The following is a 24842-nucleotide window of genomic DNA, read 5'->3' as shown; positions in this document are numbered from 1 at the left end:
AATAACTTTACTTACATGTCCATAGATTCGTCCTGTATACCTTTCACACCCTCTTACACTCACCAAGTCCCGTTATAGTTCCTCACAGCTCCTCCAAACTCCCCTCCGTCACAGTCTCTCGTAGTTTCTTTAGCGCATCACAGTCACTCAGGGTCCTGTTCAGAGCCGGCCATCGCACGTCACCCTTCACAGATCATTAGAGACGCTTGTCATCACTCGTCATCCTTCTTCGTCACACACTGTCCCTTACACTTGTTCGCAGGTCCTCAACAATCTTTGCAGCCTCTCATAGTTGCTCTCCGTTCCTTTAAGTCTCTCGTAGTTACTCTCACTTCGTTTCAATCCTCCAGAGACCATCCCAGTTCGCTTTAGTACCACACATTTAATCTTAGTGCGTTTAAATCCCTCTAACTCCATCCATAATTACTCTCAGTTCGTTTTAGTCCCTCTTATTTGCTGTCTGTATATTCAGAGTCCATCCCTAATTGCTCTGTTAATTTCAATCCCCTGAGTCCCCTTAATTATTGCTCTCAGTTCCTCTCAGTCCCGCACAGCTCCTCTTCGGCTCTTCACAATCCATCGCATTACCTGATACTTGCTCTCACTTTCCCATTATCCCATAAAGTCCTTCAAAGTGGACTGACAACTTCGGGAGGATAGAAGGATGCGACTCGTGGTGGGCCGGGTTGTCTGTCTGGCCCTCGCTGCCCTTTCCCCCACTTCTGGTACCCCGCCCGCCGCCCGCCACTCGCAGCCTCCCTCCACCCCTTCATGTCGCTAGTGGGCCGCCGCAGAGCAGAAGCAAAGCCCTGTAGGGATAAAGATAGATACATAGATAGATAAAGAGAGAAAGAAACCGAAAGAGACGAGTAAAAAGCGCGCACACACACACATACACACATATCGCCCACAAAGTCTTCAATGCATTGCGGTTTATCCCCCTCATCTGTCGCCTTGGAGCCATAGTGTCACGTTGTCACTGTGTGGACTCATGAGGTGCCGTAAATCCTCCTACTCCTCGTCCTAGAACCATCTGATTTGCTCAGGTGGTGCCGCGGAAAACCCGTGTTGGCGCCGTGATCGCCGTGGTGTTGAGGCGTGTATGCAGGTGTTGCCCCGGCCGTCAACAGGGTCGTGGTGTGGATTCAGGTGTCCTTTGACCTGTAAAATGCTTCCCGTGGACCACCCCTTACGCTCCTCAGCCCTACCCGCCCGTCGCCATGTCTGTCTCCATGCCTGCCTGCCTGCCTGCCTGATACCGGCCATGTAGAAACAGAACAAAAACTAGTATTATAACATGAAGGGGGAGACACCACCCTGCCATCCAGCCCGCCAGGGGAAGGGGAGGTAAGGGGCGAAGGGTTACAGGCAAGGGTGATAAAGGAGGAATTAACAAGCGAGGAAAGGGGTAGGGCGGAGGGAGGACAGAATGGAAGAGAGACAGGGAAGGAAGATGGGATAAGAAAAGAAAGAAAGGAAGTGAAAGAGAGGGGAGGAAGAAGAAAAGAGGGCGGTAAGGAATGGGAATAGAAGGGGCGCGAATAAAAAGGGGCGAAAGAGAGGCTGCAGCCGGGAATAAGAAGCAGGAAGGGGAGCGGGCGAGTGGTTAGATTCGTGTTGCAATGCTTCTGTTGACGAGGAAGAGATGGAGCCGAGGGACGTGCGCCGGAAACCTGGAACGAGAGAGACAGACAAACAGACACACAGACAGACAGACGCACACAACACCATAGTACCTACGCAAGCTCACAACATTAGTCCTTCACAATTAAATGACCAGTAAGAAAAAAAAATATAACCGGCAATCAAAGTTTATCACATGGAGAAAAATTGATGTTGGTTCTTGGCGTGACTTTCCTCTCCTCCTCCTCCTCCTCCTCCTCCTCCTCCTCCTCCTCCTCCTCTCCTCCCCTTTTCTTCCTCTCTCTTCCCCGCTATCAGCCTCATCCTTCTCCTTCTCTCTTCTTCACACTCTTCCATCCTTTCCCTTCTTCCTTCTTCTCCTTCCTCAGTTTTCGTTTTTTTTCCTTGTTCGCCTTCTTCTCCTTCCCATATATACTTCCCCTCCATTCCTACTCTCCTCATCCTTCTCTTCGTTCTCCTCCCGCATCTACACGCTCACCAATTTCTTCCTCTCTCTCGTCTTTTTCTCCCTCCCATATACCTCCCTTCCACCTCTTTCTCCTTCCGCTTCGTCACTCTCACCACTCTTCCACTCGTCCGTGCTCGTCCCTTCTTCCCACACACACGTCTCTCTGTCTCCCGTTGATAGCGCTGGCCGGATGTTCCCCTCAAGGTTTTCCGAGTCGTCTCTAAATACCCTTTGTACCGAGATTGTCTTCCTCGTTATATAGAGAGAGAGGGAAGGGAAAGGGGGGTGGAGTTCACGGCCAGTTCCACATAAATAAAATCATCATATTACGACTATTTTAATGTCTAGAATTAACTGAGTGACCATATCAGACAGGAACTTATTGTGGGTGGGTGTGGGATTGATTGGTGTAAGTAAAGAGAGGAAGGAAGAGGATGGGAGAGTGTGATGAAGAGGGGGAAGAGGAAGCCCGAGGTGGATAGCGGGGAAAAGAAGGGGAGAAGTGTAAGTAAAGAGAGGAAAGAAGGAGAAACGAAGGAAGAGGAAGGAAGAGAATGGGTGTGTGTAGAAGAGAGAGAAGAGAAAGCCGAGGTGGATAGCAGGGAAAAGAAGGGATGAGCTGTAGATAAAGAGAGGAAAGAAGGAGAAACGAAGGAAGAGGAAGGAAGAGAATGGGAGTGTGCAGAAGAGAGAGAAGAGATGGCCGAGGTGGATAGCAGGGAAAAGAAGGGAAGAGCTGTAAGTAAAGAGAGGAAAGAAGGAGAAACGAAGGAAGAGAATGGGAGTGTGTAGAAGAGAGAAAGAAGAGGAGGCCGAGGTGGATAGCGGGGAAAAGAAGGGAAGAGCTGTAAAGAGAGGAAAGAAGGAGAAACGAAGAAAGCGGAAGGAAGAGAATGGGAGTGTGTAGAAGAGAGAGAAGAGAAGGCCGAGGTGGATAGCGGGGAAGAGATGATGTGTGTGGGCGGGCGTGGGCGTGGGTGTGTAGGTGTAAAGGAATTTGAGTGGCAGGGAAAAAAATCCGCAAAATTTTCAACGTAATGTATCAGTTGAAAGGCTTGAGCTTACCCACCCGCCAACACGCTGTTATCCCCGAACACAAAACAACAACAACAACAACAACAACAACAACAACCCGCCGTTTCATTGCAGCGCGGGAGTTTCCGTTGACGTTCCTTCATCATTAAAATCACACATTGTCGACGGAATCTGGAGAAAACAAGGAGCAAAAAAAAATAATAATAGTGTGTGTGTGTGTGTGTGTGTGTGTCCGGGCGGAAGCTTTGTTTTGAGCGACGTATTGAAACCGAATGTCCTCTAATGAAACTTTTTAATCATAATATGCGTAAGTGCGTAAGCGTTGGACACGAATACATATACCTAAACAAAGACATGATCAGCAACAACAACAACAATAATAATAATAATAGCGGCAACAACCCCATTAACGATGACAAAAACAACCACAACAACAAAACCAATAACATATACAAGAACAGTAAAAACAACAACAATGAATTTTATCTGGTTCTTATCATGTGTACTCTTTGTCCTCGTCCTCCTCCTGCTCCTCCACCTCCTCATCATCATCCTCATTAACCTCATCATATTACTTCTACTACTACTACTACTACTACTACTACTACTACTACTACTACTACTACTACTACTACTGCTTCTAACTACTACTACTTCTATTACTTCAACAAAAACTACAAGGCGCCTAAAAGAAGCAGTGCAGGAGTGAGTTGTTCAGTGAGTTCCGTCCCTCTGTTGTGGATGCCGTTGCCCCTGGGAACACAGCCAAGGTGCGCCGGAAAGAGCGGAGCGTGAATAAAGAATAACTCATTAGCGTACAGGTGCTGGGGACTCTACACCTTAACCTGAGAGTGTGAAAGGGCTCCTCCTCCTACTCTTACTGCTACTGTGCTCCCTTACCTTAACTCATTCCTGCCTCCTCCGTTCCATCCCTGCACTGGTTTCTCTTACCCCTGTTCTTGTCTTCTCCGTCCTAGCTCCGCACTTTTCCCTACCCCTGTCCCTGTCCTCCTTCGCCCATCCCTGCACTGTTTATCTTACCCCTGTCCTTGTCTTCTCCGTCCTAGCTCCGCACTTTCCCCTACCCCTGTCCCTGTCCTCCTTCGCCCAACCCTGGACTGTTTCTCTTACCCCTGTCCTTGTCTTCTCCGTCCCAGTTCCGCACTTTCCCCTACCCCTGTCCTTCCTTCGTCTCATCCCAGCACTATCCCCTTCCCCTGTCCCTACCTTCTCCGTTTCAGCACCGCCCTGTGTGTCCCCTACCCTTGTCCTTCCTTCCTTCCTCTCAGCCCCTCAGTCTCTCCTCTACCCCTGTCCTTACCTTCTCCGTTCCAGCACTGCCCTGTCTGTCCCCTACCCCTGTCCTTCCCTTCTCCGTCTCAGCCCCGCACTATCCCCTACCCCTATCCTTCCCCCCTTCGTCCTATCGCCGCCCTGTCTGTCCCATTCCCCGGCACGCCTATATACAGCCCGCCTAGCCCAGTCCCGACGTGTAGCAGCTTTTGTGACGAGTGGTCGGGAAAAATGTAGATTCTGCCGTCAGTTAGGCATTACAGCGGCGCATCACAGTAAACACGTCAGGCCGGGAAATGTGTGGCGGTGTTGGGAAGCCAGGAATAATAATATGTTTTGTGGTAACCGCGTGAGAGGAGGAATTAATTATGCCATATGTTGTAGTAGTACCCAAAGTTACCTGCCCTCCCACCCACCTACCTACCTATCTTCCAACCTACCTACCTGCCTGCCTACCTGTCTACCTGCTTCGTCACGTTCTAATTAGGTTTTTCAGGTGTGTTTGTGTGTGTGTGTTTGTGTGTTGGTTTACCTTATCACTTACCTCAATCATGCACCTGCTGGTAATTGGTCTAGTTTACCTGTATAATCACCTGCAAGAATAGGTAAAAACTTGGTTCGTTGGGTCGTTTTTCTTGAAGGAGATTTACCCAGATGGCTGCCTCGTGTGTGTGTGTGTGTGTGTGTGTGTGTGTGTGTGTGTGTGTGTGTGTGTGTGTGTGTGTGTGTGTGTATGATTCTCGGGTGTGTTCGTTCCTGCGTACACATCTTTTTATCACGCCACCGCTTCCTCCCCTCTCCCCCTTCTATCCTTCCGTCCCCTCTTCCTTCCGCCCTTCCCCCCCTTCCACCCGCCCGCCCGTGACCTCCTCTAATCCACTTGTTAACTCGTGCTTTCAACGTTCTTTTTGCACTGGTCCGTGTTTATTCCAGCACGCCTCCTCCTCCTCCTCCTCCTCCAAGTCGTCCTTTTTTCTCTCTTTTCACATTCATTTTTAATCCGTTTTGCCTTTCCTCATCATCCTCCTTTTTGCCGACTTTATTCTCCTCCTCCTCCTATTCCTCCTCCTCCTCCTCCTCCTCCTCCACTCGCTCATGCTCCCTTCACTCCACTCATTTAATCCCTCTTTAACCCTTCATCCTCCTTCATCACATCCACCTACTTCACCTCCACTACATCGAGCTAATAATTCCTTCCTCTTCACTCCACGATCCTTCATCACCACCAACTTCACCACCACCATCACCCGCTCCATTACATCATGCACCTCCTCCATCACCACCACCACCACCACCACCACCACCACCTCCTCCTCCTCCTCCTCACCCTCAACCACATCATGCTCCCCAAGCACCCACCTTCCTCAATCACGCCCCGCCCCCCCTCCTCCCCGCGAGTTTCTCTTCCCACTCACGTAGTTCCTTAGCCGCGCATCACAGCTCTCCCCCTCACCCATAGCCTTCATCTTCTCCCTCTCACATTTGCAGCCAGCTCCACCGCTAATTTCATCCCTACACTGCCTTCAGCTTACCTCCCTTCCTCCCTTCCTCCCTCCAAACACCTCCATTTCCACCCTCCAATGATTCCTGGGTGGTTGGTTACTTGCTTGCTTCCTTCCCTTCACCGCCCTCTCTCTTCCTCCTCCTCCTCCTCCTCCTCCTCCTCCTCTCACCGTTTTTTGCCTCCATCTCTCTTCGTCTCTCCCCACTTACTTCTTACCTCATCTTCTCTCTCTTCCCTTCGCTAAACCTTCCTTTCCTATTTATCCATCCGTCTTTGTCACATACACACACTCACGTTCACGCACGTAGGCAAGCACAGGCACACACACACTCTCTCTCTCATACACACACACACACACACACACACACACACACACACACACACACACACACACACACACATACACACTTTCCGCCCACCACTGCACTTCAGCACCGACGCACTGATTGTGTTTACTACTCCTCCTCCTCCTCCTCCTCCTCTACCTTCCTTTGCTGCCTTTCTGCCAAGCTTAAGAAATCATCAAAGCCCAGTAGCTCCTCTTAAGACTCTTAGAATGCAACATTTTACACGAACGAAACAAACACGGGATAAAATATAAAGCAGAGAGAGCAACAGGAGAGGAAGGGAACTAAAAAAATGTAGGGAGAGAAGGAGAAGGAGGAGGAGGAAAATGAGGAGCAGTAGCAGACGGGAGGAAGACGAAGAGTAGGAATCGAAGCAGAAGGCATAAGGGGACAAAATAAAAATATGTAAGTAGAGGAAGAGGAGGAGGAGGAAAAGTATACTAGTAGCAGACGGGAAGGAGCAAAAACAGAAGCAGATAAGAGTAAGGGGATGTAGAGGAAGAAGAAGAAAAAGAAAAAGAAGACAAAGTAGTAGGAGCAAGGGGAGAAGAGGGAAGTAGAAGCAGAAGTAGAAAGTAGGTATAAGAGTAAGTGGATGTTGAGCAAGAAGAAGAAAAAGAAAAGAAAGACAGAAGCAGGAGAAAGGGGAGAAGAGGGAGGTAGGAGGAGTAGCAGAAGGATGTAGAGAAAGAAGAAGATAAAGGAAAGAAAGACAGAAGTAGGAGAAAGGGGGAGAAGAGGCAGGGCGGGGTAGAGGCAGCAGAGAAGTATGAGAAGAAGCAGAAGGAGGGAGGTAGAGATGAATTTGGAGACGGAATTACAGAACGAAAAGAAGAAAAATAGGTGATAAATTGGAGATACAGAGGAACGGGTTGGTTGTGGGGGAACAAGAAAATGGCAAAAAAAAAGTCAAGTAAAAAAAAATCGTGGTATAATATGCAAGCGAAATTCTATAATCATGCGAAGAAAACAGCTGAGCGTGAAGTAAATAAGTGGGTGCCGGAATGCGCTTGTGGGGTGGCGGTGGTGGTGGTGAAGGAGGTGATAGAGGGGAGGCAGGCAGGCATGAGGAGAGGGGGATGAGGGGGGGAGTCAGGTAGCAGTATATAGCAGTTCGTTGTAGATACATATGGCTGTGGCCGGCGCTGTGGTCAGGCTTGGCGGCGGGGGCGTTAGGGACCGTGACTCACGACTCGCGGTTGTATCAGAAATCCATGAAGGAGCCAACGCCGGGAGAGGAGAAGCCACGCCAGCCAACACCTGCCCTCAAAAACATCAGGTGTGTGAGGGAGGGAGAGGAGGAAGGGGAGGGGAGGAGGGGGTGGAAGGAGAGGGGAAGAAATGGAGAATAAGAAAGCGAGGGGAAGTAGGTGAGGAAGGGGGAAGAGGAAGAAGAGAAAGGAGGAGAGGGATGGAGAAGGTAAGGAAGAGGAAGAAAGAGGAGGAGGAGGAGGAGAGGTAAGTAGCGGGTAAAGAAGAAGATAGTGAAGAGAAAAATGGAAGGATGGGAAAAAGAAGGAAGGGGAATGATGAGGGAAAATAATATATGTAATAGGAGGGAATTAATGGGAAAAGAAGAAAATGAAAATGAAAAGAAGAGATGGAAATATAGAAAGAAGGGGCAGAATGAGAACAGAAGTAAAGTAGTAGGAGAAAGAAGGAATTAGAGTGAGGGAGGGGAGGAAAGGTAATGGAGGGACGAAGGAGGAAGAAAGGGGGAGAGAAAGAAAGGAGATGATTAAGGCGAGGGAGGAAAAGAAGGAGAGGAACATTAACGTGAGGGAAAGCAGAAAGGATAAGAACGAAATAAAGAAAAAATAAAGAATGGAAAAGATGGGAAATAACAGACAAGGACTACTCTAAATACTAATACTAATCTACTAATACCACAAAAGAAAGGGCAAGAGATAGAGGAGCAAGGGTAAAAGGGATGAAAGGGCGTAGGTAGGGGGCTTGGGGTAGGTGGTCGAAGCCGGTCGGGGAAGGGGCGGGAGTGTTGTGTGTGTGTGTGGGGGGGGGGGGTGTTCAGGTGGGTTCAGGTGTGTATCGCATCCTCCACCTCACCTTAACTTCCTGTTCCGGACGTGTTGCTTTACTCAACACGTCACGGGAGGCTGGGCGGAGGCAGTCAGTCTTTATAGGAGTTTGTGAGACGTTTGATTATTGTCTGGGGGATTGTTTTCTTGTTTTCTTGCCCTCGAGGTGTTGCGTCCCGCTCGGTGACCGGCAGGATTGGAGGCTGGGAAGGACTTCGTGGGTACTTGTTTGTCTGTTTCTTTGCTTGGATGAGTCTTAGTGTGCTTGTTCTCGTGGCTGATTGTTTATTTCTCTCTCGTTTACTGGTTATTGTTAATTGTTTTGCGTTAAATGTTGTTCGGACTCGGCGGGTGTTTGCTTGTTTGTTTCTTTGCTTCGGTGACTCTTAATGTGTGTTTGTTCTCTCCTCTGATTGTTTCTTGCTAGATCTCGTTTATTGTGTATTGTTAGTACGTTAAAATTTATCCGTCACTTGTAAAACCTTGATTAAAATTGCTATGCGAAGGTTTTCTTTATGCAAGCGAATAACATCAAACAAATACATTAAGTGCGAGAGTAAAAAAAAGAAAATAAGTAATGAAAACTCGCAACAAGAGATTTTTTTCTATCACATTTTCATTTACCGTTGTGTGTGTGTGTGTGTGTGTGTGTGTGTGTGTGTGTGTGTGTGTGTGTGTGTGTGTGTGTGTTATGAGGTGAGGAGGCTGAGGATGAGGTGTAAGGCGTAAAGGGGGCGGGAAAGCTAAGTAATAAGGTGAAGTAGGAGGACTAAGGGAAAGGGGGGCGGGAGTAGAGAGGCCAGAGGGGTAATGCCAGGGAGAGGGGGGAAGGGGGGCGCGGTCACCTGCCGGCAGCACGCGGGGCCTGAGTGAGGGCGGCGGTGGGCGGGGCCGTATTGGTCTCCAGGTAATGACGTCATCAATACTCCGTGACGCCACACCCAGCGATGCCTTGCTGACGGCCACGGGCAAGAAACGACGCGCGGGTCAGAACAAGGAGGAGGAGGAGGAAGTGGAGAAGTAAAAAGAAGGAAAAAGAAAAAGACGAAAAGAAGCAGGAAAACCAACGGACTAGGAAGAAGGAGCAGAAGAGGAAAAAGAAGAGGTAGAAGACGAAGGAAATTAAGAAGATAAAGCGGAAGAGGAAATGGAAGAAACAGAAGAAAGAAAATAAGTTAAATAAGAGGAGGACGAGTATGAGAAGAAAGAGAAGATAAGCAGAAGGAGGGTCAGGAGGAGGAGGAGGAGGAGAATTAAAATGAAGGGAAAAGTAAAACACGAAAAGAAGTAGCAATGCCAACAGATTAAGAAGAACGAACAAGAAGAAGAAGAAGAAAAAGAAGAAGAAGAAGAAAAAGAAGAAGAAGAAGAAGAAGAGGGAGAAGGAAAAGAAAGTAAAGAAGGAATAAGATAAATCGGAGGAGGAAATAGAAGAAAGAAAAGTTTAATAAGTGGAGGAAGAATATGAGAAGAAAGAGCAGATAATCAGTAGGGTCAAGAGGAGGAGGAGGAGAAGAAAAAGAAGAAGAACAAGAACAAGAACAAGAACAAGAAGAAATACGCAAGAGGAAGAGGAAACAGAACATTGAGAAGATTCGATTTTTATTTTCCTTTTGTCCTCTTTTCCACGAAGTTAAGATATTTTTCCTGTCGTTATTGAGAAAGAGAAAATTCGCCCTGTTTAAGTAAGAGCTGCATTGTTTTTTTGTTTTTTATCTTCTGACAACAAATCAAAAGTTCCGTTCTTCCTTTTTTATCCTTATTGATTTCTTGTTTTTTTATTATTTTTATTTTCTCTTTTTTTATCTTTCCGCTGCATGTAGTATTCCTTGTACACGTTTCATTAGCATAGGAATTGCCTTTCACAGCTGTAACTTACAATATTTTTAGGTGTGATGATAGCCATGGAAGGAGATAAAGAAAGAGAGAGAAAGCCTAAGTAGGGGGAAGAGGAGAAAGAGAAAGAGGAAGAAGGAGAAATGAGGATGGTAATGATGACAGAGGAAGAAACTGAAAAGATTAGACAGGAAAGGAAAATAAGAGAAATATCAATACCAACAACAGCAGTGACAGTAACGGCCACAACGATTATAAGAAGAACAAAAAGAAGCACAGGAAGAGAAGAAGTAAGAAACAACAACAAAACAACAGCAACAGCAACAACAGTAACAGCCACAACAATTATATGAAGAACAAAAAGAAGCACAGGAAGAGAAGAAGTAAGGAACAACAACAACAACAACAACAACAACGAACAGCAGGAACAGAACTAAGGGAAAGAGAAAGAAACACATCGCTTGGAAGAATAGACAGAAGAAGGAGAAAAAAGAAGAAAAAAAAAGAAAAAAAAAAGGAAAGAGAAGAAGCAAAAGATAAAGAAGAAGAAAGAAGATGGAAGTGTTAGCTACGCCTCACTACATGTATTACCTCCTGCAGCACAGTATTATTATTTTTGGCCAAAACAACTGGACGCACGCGGAGGACAGCTGTGACCCAGGACGCGGCCAGACCACAACCTGCCCGGGGAACACAGCCAGCCAGCCAGCCAACTAACTAACCAGCCCTGACTTGCAGCGTCACGGAGAGGGCAGCTGAGAGAGAGAGAGAGAGAGAGAGAGAGAGAGAGAGAGAGAGAGAGAGAGAGAGAGAGAGAGAGAGAGACAAAAAGACAGTAAATAAGCAGAAGACAAACACTGAGAAAGACAGACAGATAAAGAGACATAGACGCAAAGGTAGAGAGAGAGAGAGAGAGAGAGAGAGAGAGAGAGAGAGAGAGAGAGAGAGAGAGAGAGAGAGAGAGAGAGAGAGAGACCAAAAGACAAAAAGACAGTAAATAAACAGAAGAAGACAAACACAGAGAAAGACAGACAGATCAAGAGGCATAGACACAAAGGTAGACAAACAAGCAAGCAAACAAACAAAAGGACATAAAAGAGTTAAGAGACAAACGGAAAAAAAGAAAGAAAACAGAAAAAGCCAGATAGATAAACAGACAGAGAAAGACACAGACATTCGGGGAGGGGGGGGGGGGGAGTAGAGTGTATGTGAGTCAAGGGGAGTACAGTTGGAGGAATAGTAGGAGAAAGCCGAGGAGACAAAGCAAGCGTAGGCCAGGAGGAGAGAGAGAGAGAGAGAGAGAGAGAGAGAGAGAGAGAGAGAGAGAGAGAGAGAGAGAGAGAGAGAGAGAGAGAGAGAGAGAGAGAGAGTAGGCAAGTAGATGGACGGCGAAGACGCGGACTTATGATGGAAATTCTAGTTACCATACGGAAGGAAAGTCACCGGACACACACACACACACACACACACACACACACACACACACACACACACACACACACTCCAGGGGGTCGAGTGAATATGAAATCAGATAAATTAGCTCCGTAGACTTTCCTCTCCAAAGCCGTTTGATATTTTTTTCATTTCGTGTTGCCAAACGAGAGGGATCGAAGGCTTCAAGATTTACTGCCGTACATTGATGCGGAAAGGAGGGTGGAGGGAGTTGGATAAGTATGATTCACTCTTTCTCTCTTTCTGTCTATGCATCTGTCTATCTATCTATCTCTCTCCTTGACCAGGTAGATGACGCCTTAGAGTTTGATGCGGAGAGGAGGGTGGAGGGAGTTGGATAAGTATGATTCACTCTTTCTCTCTTTCTGTCTATGCATCTGTCTATCTATCTATCTCTCTCCTTGACCAGGTAGATGACGCTTTAGAATTTGTAGCCTCGATCCGTCTTGTCAAGCCACTGAGGGAGGAAGAAAGGGCAGCCAAGCGCCGTTTCGATCAGCTCCGAGTTATCTTCACATGTCTACCGCCTTTAGCTCCGTTAATTCTCCACCATCGCGTTGCCCCGGTGAAATACATAGTTTAGTAGAGGTTTAATGTGATATGAAATTGCCTGTGATTTTGAAAGATTACCGTAGACACGAGCACGTAGGAGAAAAGAGCTTACAGGCGCCTCGTCGTCATTGATAATGCAAATGTCATTTTTATCGATTCCCCGAATATACCTTTCCTTTACTGCCCTTGTGATACCGTGGAAACGTTCAGATGGTGAGTGCTTGGAGAGGGAAGGGAGGTGAGGAGGGAAAGGAAAAGCAGGTGGGGAGAGGGGGAGGTGTGTGTGTGTGTGTGTGTGTGTGTGTGTGTGTGTGTGTGTGTGTGTGTGTGTGTGTGTGTGTGTGTGTGTGTGTGTGTGTGTGTGTGTGTGTACGTGCAGGAAGGGTATGTACGAGTATGTAGGGGAGGGAGCATCTGGCCACCAGCACTTTCCCTTCCCAGGTATGCTCAGTGCCTTAAATACAGGTGTCAATAGCTACCGATAATTAGTTTTACCTATCTGTTGCTTAGCATATGGCTGGTGCTGGTGGTAAGAGGGGGGATGGAGGGGTGATGGCGGTGGTGATATCGGCAATGATGGTGATTTTAATGGTGTTCCCGTTGATGATGGTAGCGGCAAAGTGTTATAATTATTCAACCGCAAGACTTCGATTTCGTCTTTACCCGTACCTCTCCTCCTCCTCCTCTTCCTTCTCCTCCTCCTCCTCCTCCTCCCACTATTACTTTTACCACCACCACCTCCACCTCCACCACCCCACCACAGAAGCATTGTCACCATATTTGTAGAGAAGGTCAGTGCGGTGTGCGGGCAATAAAGCGACGGGAGGCGTAGTAGTGGTGGTGCTGCTGCAGGTAGTGGTGGTGGTGGTGGTGTGTTGGTGGTGGAGGTGTCCTGCTTGCCTCGACTGGCCTTCTCGTCGCCACTATCGCTCTGCTTGTCGTTGTATTGTCGAACAGGACCACTCTCGGGGAGCCACGCTCTCCTCCGCTCCAACGGCACTGTAATTGTTCGGTGCCAGGTGCCAGGCCCTTGTTAACTCCCCTGACAACAAGGTGGCGCCCCTCCCCCTGCCTTTGCCCCTTCCCTCGCTCCGCCCGCCGCTCCCTCCAAACGAGAGAAGAGCCGTGACATCTATAAATTTCGTCTCCGTCGCCTACCTATACGTGTTCCTGCGTGGCCCAGTGGACCTACCGACGGGTGGTGTGGTTGGTTGCTGCTGCAGTTTGCGTTTCCTGTGCTTTATTTTCGTTTTTTTTGTTGTTGTTTTTGTTTTTTGTTTTTTTCATTTTTTGCTTTTACTTTTCAATTTTTTTTCTTTCCGTTTACGTTTTCGGATTTTTCTTGTTATTTCTTTTTTTCATTTCTTGTCCTTTCGCTTTATATACAGTGTTCTATCTTTCTTTCTTTTTTTCTTCTGTTCAGTCTTTTCTTCATCCTCAGTATCTCCACCATCATCAATTTTATTCATGTCCTTCTTCTTTTCTTCTTCTACCTCTTCTTCTTCCTCTTCCTCATTCCTCTTCTTGTTCTTTATCTTTCCTTCTTCCTTTCTACTTTTTCCCATTCATCGTTATCTTTGTTTTCTTCTTCCTCGTGTTCTCAAGGCTAAACTAAGGTTCCCATCATTATCACACACTACTGGTAAATATGGGAATTTCTACTTTTCTTGACATGTATCTCTATTTTCCCTCTCCTCTTAGTTACTGGGCGTGTGAAGCCGTAAGGGAAAGCAAAGATTCGCAGAGCTGAGCATTTTTCAGTAAGAGAATGACCACCGATGCGAAATCTATACTCGCCACAACCCGATTCATTTTTTCCCCCGGCAAAGCTCTCGAATATAGGAGGGAGAATAAAAGGAAATGTAAGGCGTTGTAGCACTGAGTATAGGAAGGAAAAGAGGAGAGCAAGACCGTGTAGCACTGAGCACAGGAAGAGAAAGAGTATAAGCAAGGTCCTGCATTGGGTATAGGAGGGAAAAAGGGAAAAAAATAAAGCCCTGTAACACTGATTATAGGTATGTGTGTAAGGGAAATTATGAAAAATGTGCTTTGTGATATTGAGTAAAGGCGGGGAACCGGAATAGAGAGGAGGGAAGCTGGACTGCCACTGAGTATGGAAAGGGAGGAGTAAAGTAAGGGTGTAGAGGAAGGATAGAGAGTAAAGTAGGTTTGTGTAGGAAGGAAGAAAGATAATAGAGAATAGAGGAGAGTAAAGCTGGATTACCACTGAGTATTGAAAAGGAAGAGAAAAGTAAAGGGTGCACAGGAAGGATAGAGAATAATGGAAGTTCGTGTAGGAAGGGAGAGAGAAAAGTAAAGATTTGTAGCATTGATGAGTATAGAAATTGAGTATAGGAAGGGATTGAGTATAGAAAGGAAAGGGAAAAGTATGGGGGCACAGGAAGGATAGAGAATAAAGGAAGTTCGTGTAGGAAGGGAGAGAGAAAAGTAAAGATTTGTAGCATTGATGAGTATAGAAATTGAGTATAGGAAGGGATTGAGTATGGAAAGGAAAGGGAAAAGTATAGGTGCACAGGAAGGATAGAGAATAAAGGAAGTTCGTGTAGGAAGGGAGAGAAAAAAGTAAACATTTGTAGCATTGATGAGTATAGAAATTGAGTATAGGAAGGGATTGAGTATGGAAAGGAAAGGGAAAAGTATGGGTGCACAGGAAGGATAGAGAATAAATGAAGTTCGTGTAGGAAGGGAAAGAAAAAAGTAAACATTTGTAGCATTGATGAGTATAGAAATTGAGTATAGGAAGGGATTGAGTATAGAAAGGAAAGGGAAAAGTATGGGTGCACAGGAAGGATAAAGAATAAATGAAGTTCGTGTAGGAAGGGAGAGAAAAAAAGTAAACATTTGTAGCATTGATGAGTATAGAAATTGAGTATAGGAAGGGATTGAGTATAGAAAGGAAAGGGAAAAGTATGGGTGCACAGGAAGGATAAAGAGTAAAGTAATTTCGTGTAGGAAGGGAGAGAGAAAAGTAAAGATTTGTAGCATTGATGAGTATAGAAATTGAGTATAGGAAGGGATTGAGTATAGAAAGGAAGGGAAAAGTATGGGTGCACAGGAAGGATAGAGAATAAAGGAAGTTCGTGTAGGAAGGGAGAGAGAAAAGTAAAGATTTGTAGCATTGATGAGTTTAGAAATTGAGTATAGGAAGGGATTGAGTATTGAAAAGGAAGAGAAAAGTAAAGGGTGAACATGAAGGATAGAGAATAAAGGAAGTTCGTGTAGGAAGGGAGAGAGAAAAGTAAACATTTGTAGCATTGATGAGTATAGAAATTGAGTATAGGAAGGGATTGAGTATGGAAAGGAAAGGGAAAAGTATAGGTGCACAGGAAGGATAGAGAATAAATGAAGCTCGTGTAGGAAGGGAGAGAAAAAAAGTAAACATTTGTAGCATTGATGAGTATAGAAATTGAGTATAGGAAGGGATTGAGTATAGAAAGGAAAGGGAAAAGTATGGGCGGACAGGAAGGATAGAGAATAAATGAAGTTCGTGTAGGAAGGGAGAGAAAAAAAGTAAACATCTGTAGCATTGATGAGTATAGAAATTGAGTATTGAAAGGGATTGAGTATGGAAAGGAAAGGGAAAAGTATGGGTGGACAGGAAGGATAGACAATAAAGGAAGTTCGTGTAGGAAGGGAGAGAGAAAAGTAAAGATTTGTAGCATTGATGAGTATAGAAATTGAGTATAGGAAGGGATTGAGTATAGAAAGGAAAGGGAAAAGTATGGGTGCACAGGAAGGATAAAGAGTAAAGTAATTTCGAGTAGGAAGAAAGAGAGGAAAGTAAACAATTGTAACACTAATGATTTAAAAGAAGGAGAAAAGAAGAGAACAGAGAGTAAAGGATAAAGAAATAACCGGGCGTAGCACAGGTGATATATGTATGGGAAAATAGAAAAACAAGCATGTATTGCACCGGGGAAAGAAAGGAAAAGAGAAAAGTAAAAATGATCGGCCCTGACTATTTCACTGTAAACATTACGGGAGTGGCCACCGCTGCGAAATTCTTTTAACATATACAGCATTTTTTCATTGGCAGGTAATGGTGTTTGTAAACGTTTGCGAATCACCTTTAAAAATAGCCAGTCCCTCAAAAGCCTCAGTGAGTGGCGTTGGGTCGTGTCAGGATGCCAGTTTGAAAATGGAATTGCCCATCAGATGCCAGTCAAGAGAAAAAAAATCAGTTATTATCAGACAAAATATTTAGTTTTGACAACGCGCGCAATACGTTTCCCATTAATTTGTAATATTTATGCAGCCTTGTATGCGGAGTTCTCTATACACACATAGACGCGTCATAATTCTGTCGTATTAAAGCTTTGCTAAAGGTATACAACAGCCTGGATTATTTATTTTGCTGGCACACAGGCGCGCAGGCACACCCCACCACCACCACCGCCACCACCACCACCACCACCACCACCACCACCGCTGCCGCCACCACCACCACCACCACCGCTACTCACATCCCCACCTTACCAGCACCACCACCACCATCCACACCCCTAACATCACCACCAACACCACTAACACATCCACCAGCACCTCCACCAACACCAGCAGCACCACCATCATAATTCCAACACCAGATTGACCTCCATAACTACCCCCTCGACCTCTAGCACCACCGCCTCCACCGCCACCGCCACCACCACCACCACGCCACCCTCCACTGCTGTCATCCTAACGTTATTTACTATTGCCACCACCACTGTCACGGCCTCCGCCTCCATCCAACACCAGTGGCGTGTCACTCATACAATCTCTCTCTCTCTCTCTCTCTCTCTCTCTCTCTCTCTCTCTCTCTCTCTCTCTCTCTATCTCTCTATATCTATATAAAAACACACACACACACACACACACACACACACACACACACACACACACACACACATCCCCATGCTGCACACCTCCGCCCATTTACACCCTCGTTATCAAACTCGACCGCAGTTCCCACCACCTTTACCTTTTACCACCCGTGCCCTCACACCTCCTCCTCGTCTTTCTCCGCCGCCGCCATCACCACCAGCAGTCTTCGTCTTCTTTCTCTTCCTCTTCTTCTTCCTTCATTTCTCCCTGCCCTTTCTCCTCCTCCTCCTCCTCCGCCTCCTCCACATAAGCGTTGCCTCACGTTCCTCCGCGCCGATAAGCCGGTGTGACCAAGCTCCCCAGAACCCATTGGCGCGGCCGTTAGTGTGTGTCTGCGGACGAAAAATCCCAAAGCAAGGTGAAGATACTTGTGGAGGGGGGAAGATGCAGTGTAATTTGCGATTCTTCTTGTGGCAGCTGGCCCGCGATGCTCGGCCGGAATTTCTGAGCGATTCTCATTCTTCGTTTCAGGCGCGGAGATCTGCCCTCCCCGGCCCGCCCCATGCACCCTTTCGAAAGTTTTTTGGAGGGTTGAGGAAATTTGTTGAGCCTTTATTTAGTTTTCGCCCCCTCCTCCTCCCCCTCCTCTACCTCCTCCTCCTCCTCCTCCTCCCTCTTTCTCCTCCTACCTTCTTCTTCTCTTCCTCCTCCCGCGTGTCTGAAATAGAGAATCAAGCCAACCATAAGCCCGTGTTAATGACGGTGAAATATGTGGCAAAGTTTACAGGAGTATGGCAGTCTTAGCTTCTTTCTTCTTCCTCCTCTTCTTGCAGTTATCTTTTTTTTTCTTTCGCTAATGTGGAAACGTGAGGGAGAGAAGAGTGCCTAACGGGTGCGTATCACATCTTTGGAGTGCATGACGAGGAGAAGAGCGGTGATGGGGCGCGGGTGATAAGCCTCTGCACACCTCACTGGGCAAGATGTACCGTACTGCAGCTCCTGAGGCCTCGACGTGACCGCGGGCCAGGGTGACGGGCGGGCAGGGGCGGTGGGGACGGGTAACCTCTTCCTCCCTCGCGGCAATTTCACGGCACATTCAGAAAACTGTTTGTGTATGTGACAGTAAACTGGCCAAGGCTTTGATGCGAGAAATCTCAAGAAAATCCGTGGCAGATCGTCATTGCATTGCCATTTTGCCGCGCGTTAGTCAGCAGAAGTAACTGAACTACGAAGACGGTACACGGGCCAGCGAGATGGAGAAACCGTGATACAGCTTCCAGACCACATAGGTTCCGCGTGGTCACTCCGAGCTACGTGTCAATGGCTGCATGACGGTGGCGAACTTCGTGTGGATATTGTTTATAGGTTGTGATTGTGCTGGTCATTGGGTTATACATCAGCCACGTCAGCCCAGGCCAGGGAGGGAGGGCGGTAGCGGGAGAGGAGGAGGGAGACTGCGGTGAGAGGAGGCACACACACACCTCTTGGCCCTCACACCGCGACCCTACTACTGGTGCACCTCGTGGCCTGGCGGCGGCGGCTGCTTGGCCGTCCTCCACACACACGCCTTTTGCTCGCCTCTTGTCAACCGTGTGAATATTTTTTTTTCTGTTTTGTTTCGCCCTCAAGTTTGCTGAATTCCCAATGCGTAAGGGGTGTCTGCTCTACTTAAAGGCAAAATAAGTTTATCTGCAGTCACGGAACGCGAGAGTTGGAAGATGTACATTTGTGCCGAGGCAGCCCATTAGTAAAGAGAAAGACAAAATTCAAGGCCGTGTCTCTCCTAGTGGCTCATACACTCACCACAAGACAAGACTAACTAGGCCCGTCAGTGTAGCGCCGCGGAGAAAGGTTGTGAAGGCAATCAAGCAATAAAGCACTCGTTAACCACTCACGCGCGCGTAGTGTTACATTAGCTCCGTTTCTATAGAGTTGGCGCGTCATACAAGCAAACAGACAGAGTTGCGTGGCGGCGCTCAACTGTCTGGAAACGTCTGTCAAAACTCTCTCCATGTGCGGTAAGTTTCAATGGTATATTTTTTTCTTAATTTTTTTCTCCTGTATTGATATGAATCCTGTAGAAAATAGATACACTTAATTATTTTCCCCCTTCAGTTTCTAGAAAAGTTCAGGAAAAGTTGAGCGTGAATAGATCACGGCGCACACAACCCACACACACATCATCAGGAGTCAAGACATCTTACCGGGCGAGTAGGCGATAACCCGCTGCATACATCCGGTGGTTTTTCCCCTACAGCTCCCTTGACTCCCTTCCTGTATTAATTTCATGGCTGCTGGCTGTTCTGTGCGTGAGACATAATTAAAACTGTCTACTTCAATTTCCCGGTATGCGTCTGCGGGAGGCGGTGGAGGTGCGGGAGGGCAAGGCGGGGTTACGAAAAGAGGAGGGGAGCAATAATTGGGGTCTGTCGCATCTCTTTGCACCTCCGCGCGTTTATCAAAGTGTCGGGAGCAGGTGATGAAGAGGTTCCGCGGCCGATAGCGTGAAGTCTCCGTCCGCTTCTTGCTGGTCCTTCCTCTCGTTGCTGCTCCGCACGCAACTGCTTAGTAAAGAGTGTAAATCAATGGCATGAAAGACAGATACGCCGACTCGACTCACCTTTCCTACAAGATTCAAGGTCCTCAAAGCTAATCTCGACGCATCCTCAAGGTTCCTCCCCGTGGCTTGTCAAGGTTATCCGTGGCGGTGGTGGTGGTGGTGTTTACTACTGCTGAGGGTTTGTTTAGAAGCGAGAACTCGTGTACCCGCGGATGTGACCCAAATACTCTAGTAAAAAGCTATTTGATTCTTATTTAACCGTCGGCCAGTTTAAGTTTGTGTGTGTGTGTGTGTGTGTGTGTGTGTGTGTGTGTGTGTGTGTGTGTTCATTTCATACATACATACATACATACATACATGCATTCATACACACATAAACACAAAAGATATAAAGAGAAGCACAAGACGCGAGGGCTGCAGCTGTTAGTGGTGGTGGCGGTGCTGGTGGTGGCGGTGCTGGTGTGCTCTTCTCTTCTAGGTTGGTGAGCGGTGCTTGTTGCAGCTGCTTGACACGGGGCCACGCAACCGCCTCCTCCTCCTCACCCATAGCCAACGGCACTACTTGCCCGACATCAGCTGGCAACCGTGCACCAACTCCTGCCTGGGAGGGGGAACTGGGCGAGAGGGGGAAAGGGACGAGTTTGGGGGCGGGAGAGGAAGAAAGAGGTGATTCGTTAAGCAAGACCCAGTGGAATGAGGAGACGTAATTCACTTAGCTGAGGAAAGATAAGGAAAAGAATCTACGCTCGTTAGCACAGTGAAATCCGATAGTAGTTTCGTGCCTTGTGAGACAGCTGTGACGCCCGAAAGCATGGGGGCACGTCTACGGCTCAGGGGCAGATTCTTCAAAGGTATGCTCGCGACAATAGGATGAGTCTGACAGCTTTTTTCTCCTTTCTATTATTTGATCCTCAGCTTCACTACGATATCGTTTATGAGTAGAATGCAGCATCAAAATGGCTGTCTGTCTGCCCGTCTATCTTCTTTCCTTTCTGCGTATCTGTCTGCGTTTGACTGTACGTGTGCGTCCCCTTTCCCTCCTTTCCTCACGTTCCGAGAAAGATTTGGGTTCGCGCCCCGAGAATCGAGCCAAAAAAACAACCAACCAACCTCGACCTCGCCTTCACACACACACACACACGACCAGCGCGGTACAGGATAGCGATATGCAGGCCGCTCACCGTCGCCGCCAAGCAAGCAAGCGAGCGAGCGTCAGCTGATAATGTTGTGTCCAGGGCGCGTCTTGACTTTCTTTCGTATTCCCGCCAAACTTCCTGCTGCACGTTGTTACAGTTGGTGCCCGCCAGGTGGGTAAGGTCTCTCTCTCTCTCTCTCTCTCTCTCTCTCTCTCTCTCTCTCTCTCTCTCTCTCGGTTGCGTGTATACGGTTTTATTTCTTCTAGTGTTTTATAGTTTTTTTTTTTCTGTTGATTCTGTTGAAGGGCGCTTTCGCTACTCCATGGCCATGCATATTCAGGCGGACAAGAGGATCTCGCAGCGCAGTGTCCAGCAGCGCGCCGGGCCGGGCTCCCACGAGCTCCCGCCTCACCATACCTGAAGAAATTCTTTACTTTTGTTTCGGTGACTTTTTTGCTTTTATTCCTCACACTTTTATTTTGTTTTAGAAGCGGCATCGCTCGCTGTGGCGCTGTATGAACTGGTATCAAAAGTTTACGCGGCCCGACTGCTGTCTCAGAGTACTGTGTATAGAAGAAACAGTTAAACTCTTATACTCGCCTCAGATTGATTTCTAAATGCTCAAGTTTCCGTTTTTATTGACACCAATGCGACCAGCAGCACCGTTACATGAGTATAAACTTTCACATGAAGTCACGTCATACTTTGCGAAGAAACTACATTGAAAAAAGTCGTTTTGGAAATTTATTTTTTTAGTGAAACGCAAAAAATAAAATAAACACACACACACACACACACACACACACACACACACACACACACACACACATAATAGAAATCTTTGTGATTAAGTGAGTTTGCTCCGCTAACTGTTTTCTGCAAGCAGTAGTACGCATCAGTATTCCGAGCGGGCGGCAGTACACATGGGTACACAGGCAAGCACTCGCAACGGAAGGACAACGACCTCTGCTACAGCAACCCTTTGAGGTTAAAGTTACCGGCAATCATAAGGCAAATCAAAGTTAACACGGCGGGGCAGAGTTTATGCAAATGCCTCGCAGCGTGTTTTGTGGTCCACTTTTATGTGTTGTATTTCCCGTGGTACATAAAGTGTGTTGATTCATGACCCCGAGATGGCCGGGCGCAAACTTGTGTGGATATGTGGCGGCGGTCCTTAAGTAATTATCGGTTATAGTGTTTTATAGTGGTTTGCCACAGTACTTGTGTGTGTGTGTGTGTGTGTGTGTGTGTGTGTGTGTGTGTGTGTGTGTGAGAGAAGGACGTTGCAGCACTAAAAACAATAACCATTCTATAATCACTTCACTCCCCTTACGTATATTTATCATTCTACATGTTTGATTCACGCACCCAAGCTACCAGAGCACGGAGATGTTACTATTCACCCAGATAGGCTCATCATCATCATCATCATCATCATCATCACCCTCAGTTGCATGACGGCGCCACTTGGGTACACACTTGCTCTGTCGGTGTCCCTTGATGATAGCTCTTGGTGGTTAGCACGTCGTGGTGTTTATTTCAAGGCCGCTGCGATTTACAAGTGTAACCTTTTTAGTTTTTATTCAGATATATTTAGTCGGTTGGATAGATAGATTGTTAGTTGTTAGAAAAGCTAGAAAGTATTTGTAGGTTGTAGGTAGGAAGAGAGAGAGAGAGAGAGAGAGAGAGAGAGAGAGAGAGAGAGAGAGAGAGAGAGAGAGAGAGATAAGGGTGTATGGTCATTGCCCTTTCTCCTCCGTGCCGTCATCGAGACTTCATTGTCCTCTTCCTCAACACACCCGTCATCTCGTACTGATGGGAAATGACATCAAATTTAATGCCAACTACAAAATATATGTGAACAAAGTGGTTTACGCAGTGGCTGATTCATGTATGTGCAGTTATGCTTTACATTCTCCCTTATTAATTACATCATTAGCATAAGGAACTCCGTGTCTGTCGCTCGGTTCCCCAGATCTAAGACATCTCCACTCGCCTCTTAACGGGGTGGATATCGATCACACGTCGTGCTCAGTGTTGCAAAACCAAAGACGATTCTCCCCTCCTTTGCTTGCTGAACTCTGAAGTAAAGTTTCTCCGCCTCGAAATCCACCGCCTTGAGGTTTGGCAACTCGGCCCCATAGCAAGCCATAATTCCCCGTCTGGTCACCACGTGTAGCCCATACGCGGATGTTGACATATAGGAGTTGCAAGCTAGTCCCCGCCAGAATAACTTTCACGCCCGTGTTTTCTTCTCTAGAAGGAAACACCCATATTGTTTTATAGTCCGAAGCATAGTTAATATTACATATGCTAATATATGTTGAACTATGTCTGTTATACGTCAGAAAACCATGAAGTAAATGTTTAATGTTTTCCTTCCTGCCACCTGGTACACTGGGTCCAGGCCTCTATGGAGGGGGCTGCCAAGGTTTACATTTCTTCGTATTTTCTTATGAGGATCGGCGTAACGTACTTGCAGCTCGTTATATACCTGGAGCTTATATAAAGATCATGTGTTCCTTAACAATTTGACTGCTCATGTATGATATAAACTTTTACAAAATTGTTTAAGTTTAGGCAGGGAGCAATGATAGGCCTCTACACGGTTCGGTGGCGTTGCTCAACCTTGTAGCTTCGTCTATTTTTCAAGATTTAAGGACTGTCAGCTGTACATCACTGACGCTAAGGAACCCTGGCCCCACGAAGGTAACGTCTGCCACGGAGCCGTGGGGTAAGTGTTCTTTCTTGCGGAGACTCGGGAAGATGAGTGTGTATATTCTAGGGTACGAAATAGGGAAACGACCCCGATCTATATTTACATTTTCAGCGAACATAAAAATCCAAATTATTACGTTCGGGTGCTACATAAGGGGTTTCCAGTTATGCTGTAGGGGAGTTCGGCGATCGTCTTTTGTCTTTATTGTTCCATTTATAGGGAATAATATGGGAGAGTCTGCAGGAGAGATGTTGCTGGGTGAAGGAGCCGATGGTTTGCAGGAATTCCTCACAATGCAATGTTCCCCTAACCTTTATAATGTACCGGCGTGTCTGTGAGTATTCTAGGCATTAAATGCGTGTCGTAGTTATATGGTAGAAACGCCGTATAGAGAGGGACTCAGGAAGTCTTGAGGAGCCCGTCCCGGCGAGGTAGAGTTGACGAGCCCAGTCATGTTAGGGTGGCGGTGGTTGAAGTTGCATTCATCAGGCGGAGCAGAAGCGATGGTCGGCGTGCTTGCGCGGTGATGGCGAAGGCAGGTAACGCGGTGTTGGCGCGGGTTGAGCGTAGTATTTTGCGTGCAGAGATACTGTGAGGCGGTGGACGCGGCACTAGTGCTGCAGTGTTGCAGCGGCCAAGGTGAGTAGTGCCGCGCCGAGCTCGCTGCTGGTGGTGGTGCTACTGCATGCGTCCGCTACCAGGTGTCTCGCACTCACAGTACGTACTCGCGCTCACAATATCCACAACTCTCCTACCACCTGCACCGAGCACTCGTGGCTCTCCTGGGAGGCCCTCTCTGCCTCCTGCAAGCAGACAGTGCTGTGCTTGTATTGATTGCTGAGTGGAGGTGACAAGAAGTGTGAGAGTGAGGAGGAGGCAGCACACAGGCAGGCTGCCAGCCAAGCAGAGTGTGAGTGGTATCTGTGCCAGCACTACAGTGAGGCCGCTCCCCACCGCCGTCAGCCAGTCCCCCGCTGCCCACTAGTCCAGGGGGATGCTTGCTGCACCGCTCTCGCTCCCGCGACCACCTCAGTGACAACTTGTGCTCTAGTGGGTTTCTATCGCAGTGTCTCACATTCCCCTAGTTACTGAGTTTATTCCGATGGATATTGTGCAGAAGTGGTGTACATTTTGTGTCAGTTCTTCATAGTTTAGTGAGCGAAAACTTTGTGTTATGAATACTCTCATGCACCATGATGTTACAGAAAGCTCATGATAGTATGATCACTTGATCAAACAACTTACCAGTGAACTCCACCTGACACTGTGGGTTACCGTTGCCCCCTCAAGAATTATACCAGTTTCTTCAAGTTTTGGTGTTGGTGGAGGGACGTCTGCCCTACAGAAGAGTGCTTGATGCTTTCTGCTGCTAGTGATTCATTACCCATTGGCATTACAGGTACTTGTATTTTTTAATTTGGTACAAATAGTCTCTCATACTCTTCATTTCCTT

General features: G+C 47.1%; 1 protein-coding gene across 1 annotated transcript in view; it reads left to right on the top strand.

Annotated features, from left to right (window-relative positions):
- The first annotated feature begins 24339 nt into the window (after nucleotides 1-24339).
- LOC127004486 (protein abrupt-like) overlaps nucleotides 24340-24842 on the top strand; it is a 60865-nt gene continuing 60362 nt past the window's right edge. The window contains exon 1 of the mRNA XM_050872258.1: nucleotides 24340-24788. Coding sequence (XP_050728215.1) covers nucleotides 24746-24788 — 43 coding nt within the window. The 5' untranslated portion in view covers nucleotides 24340-24745. The remainder of the gene's footprint in view (nucleotides 24789-24842) is intronic.

This window comes from Eriocheir sinensis, chromosome 28, assembly GCF_024679095.1.
Source record: "Eriocheir sinensis breed Jianghai 21 chromosome 28, ASM2467909v1, whole genome shotgun sequence".
NCBI classification, from domain to species: domain Eukaryota; kingdom Metazoa; phylum Arthropoda; class Malacostraca; order Decapoda; family Varunidae; genus Eriocheir; species Eriocheir sinensis.
Note: the sequence above shows the minus strand (reverse complement) of the source record. Positions and strands in the feature narration are given on the sequence as shown.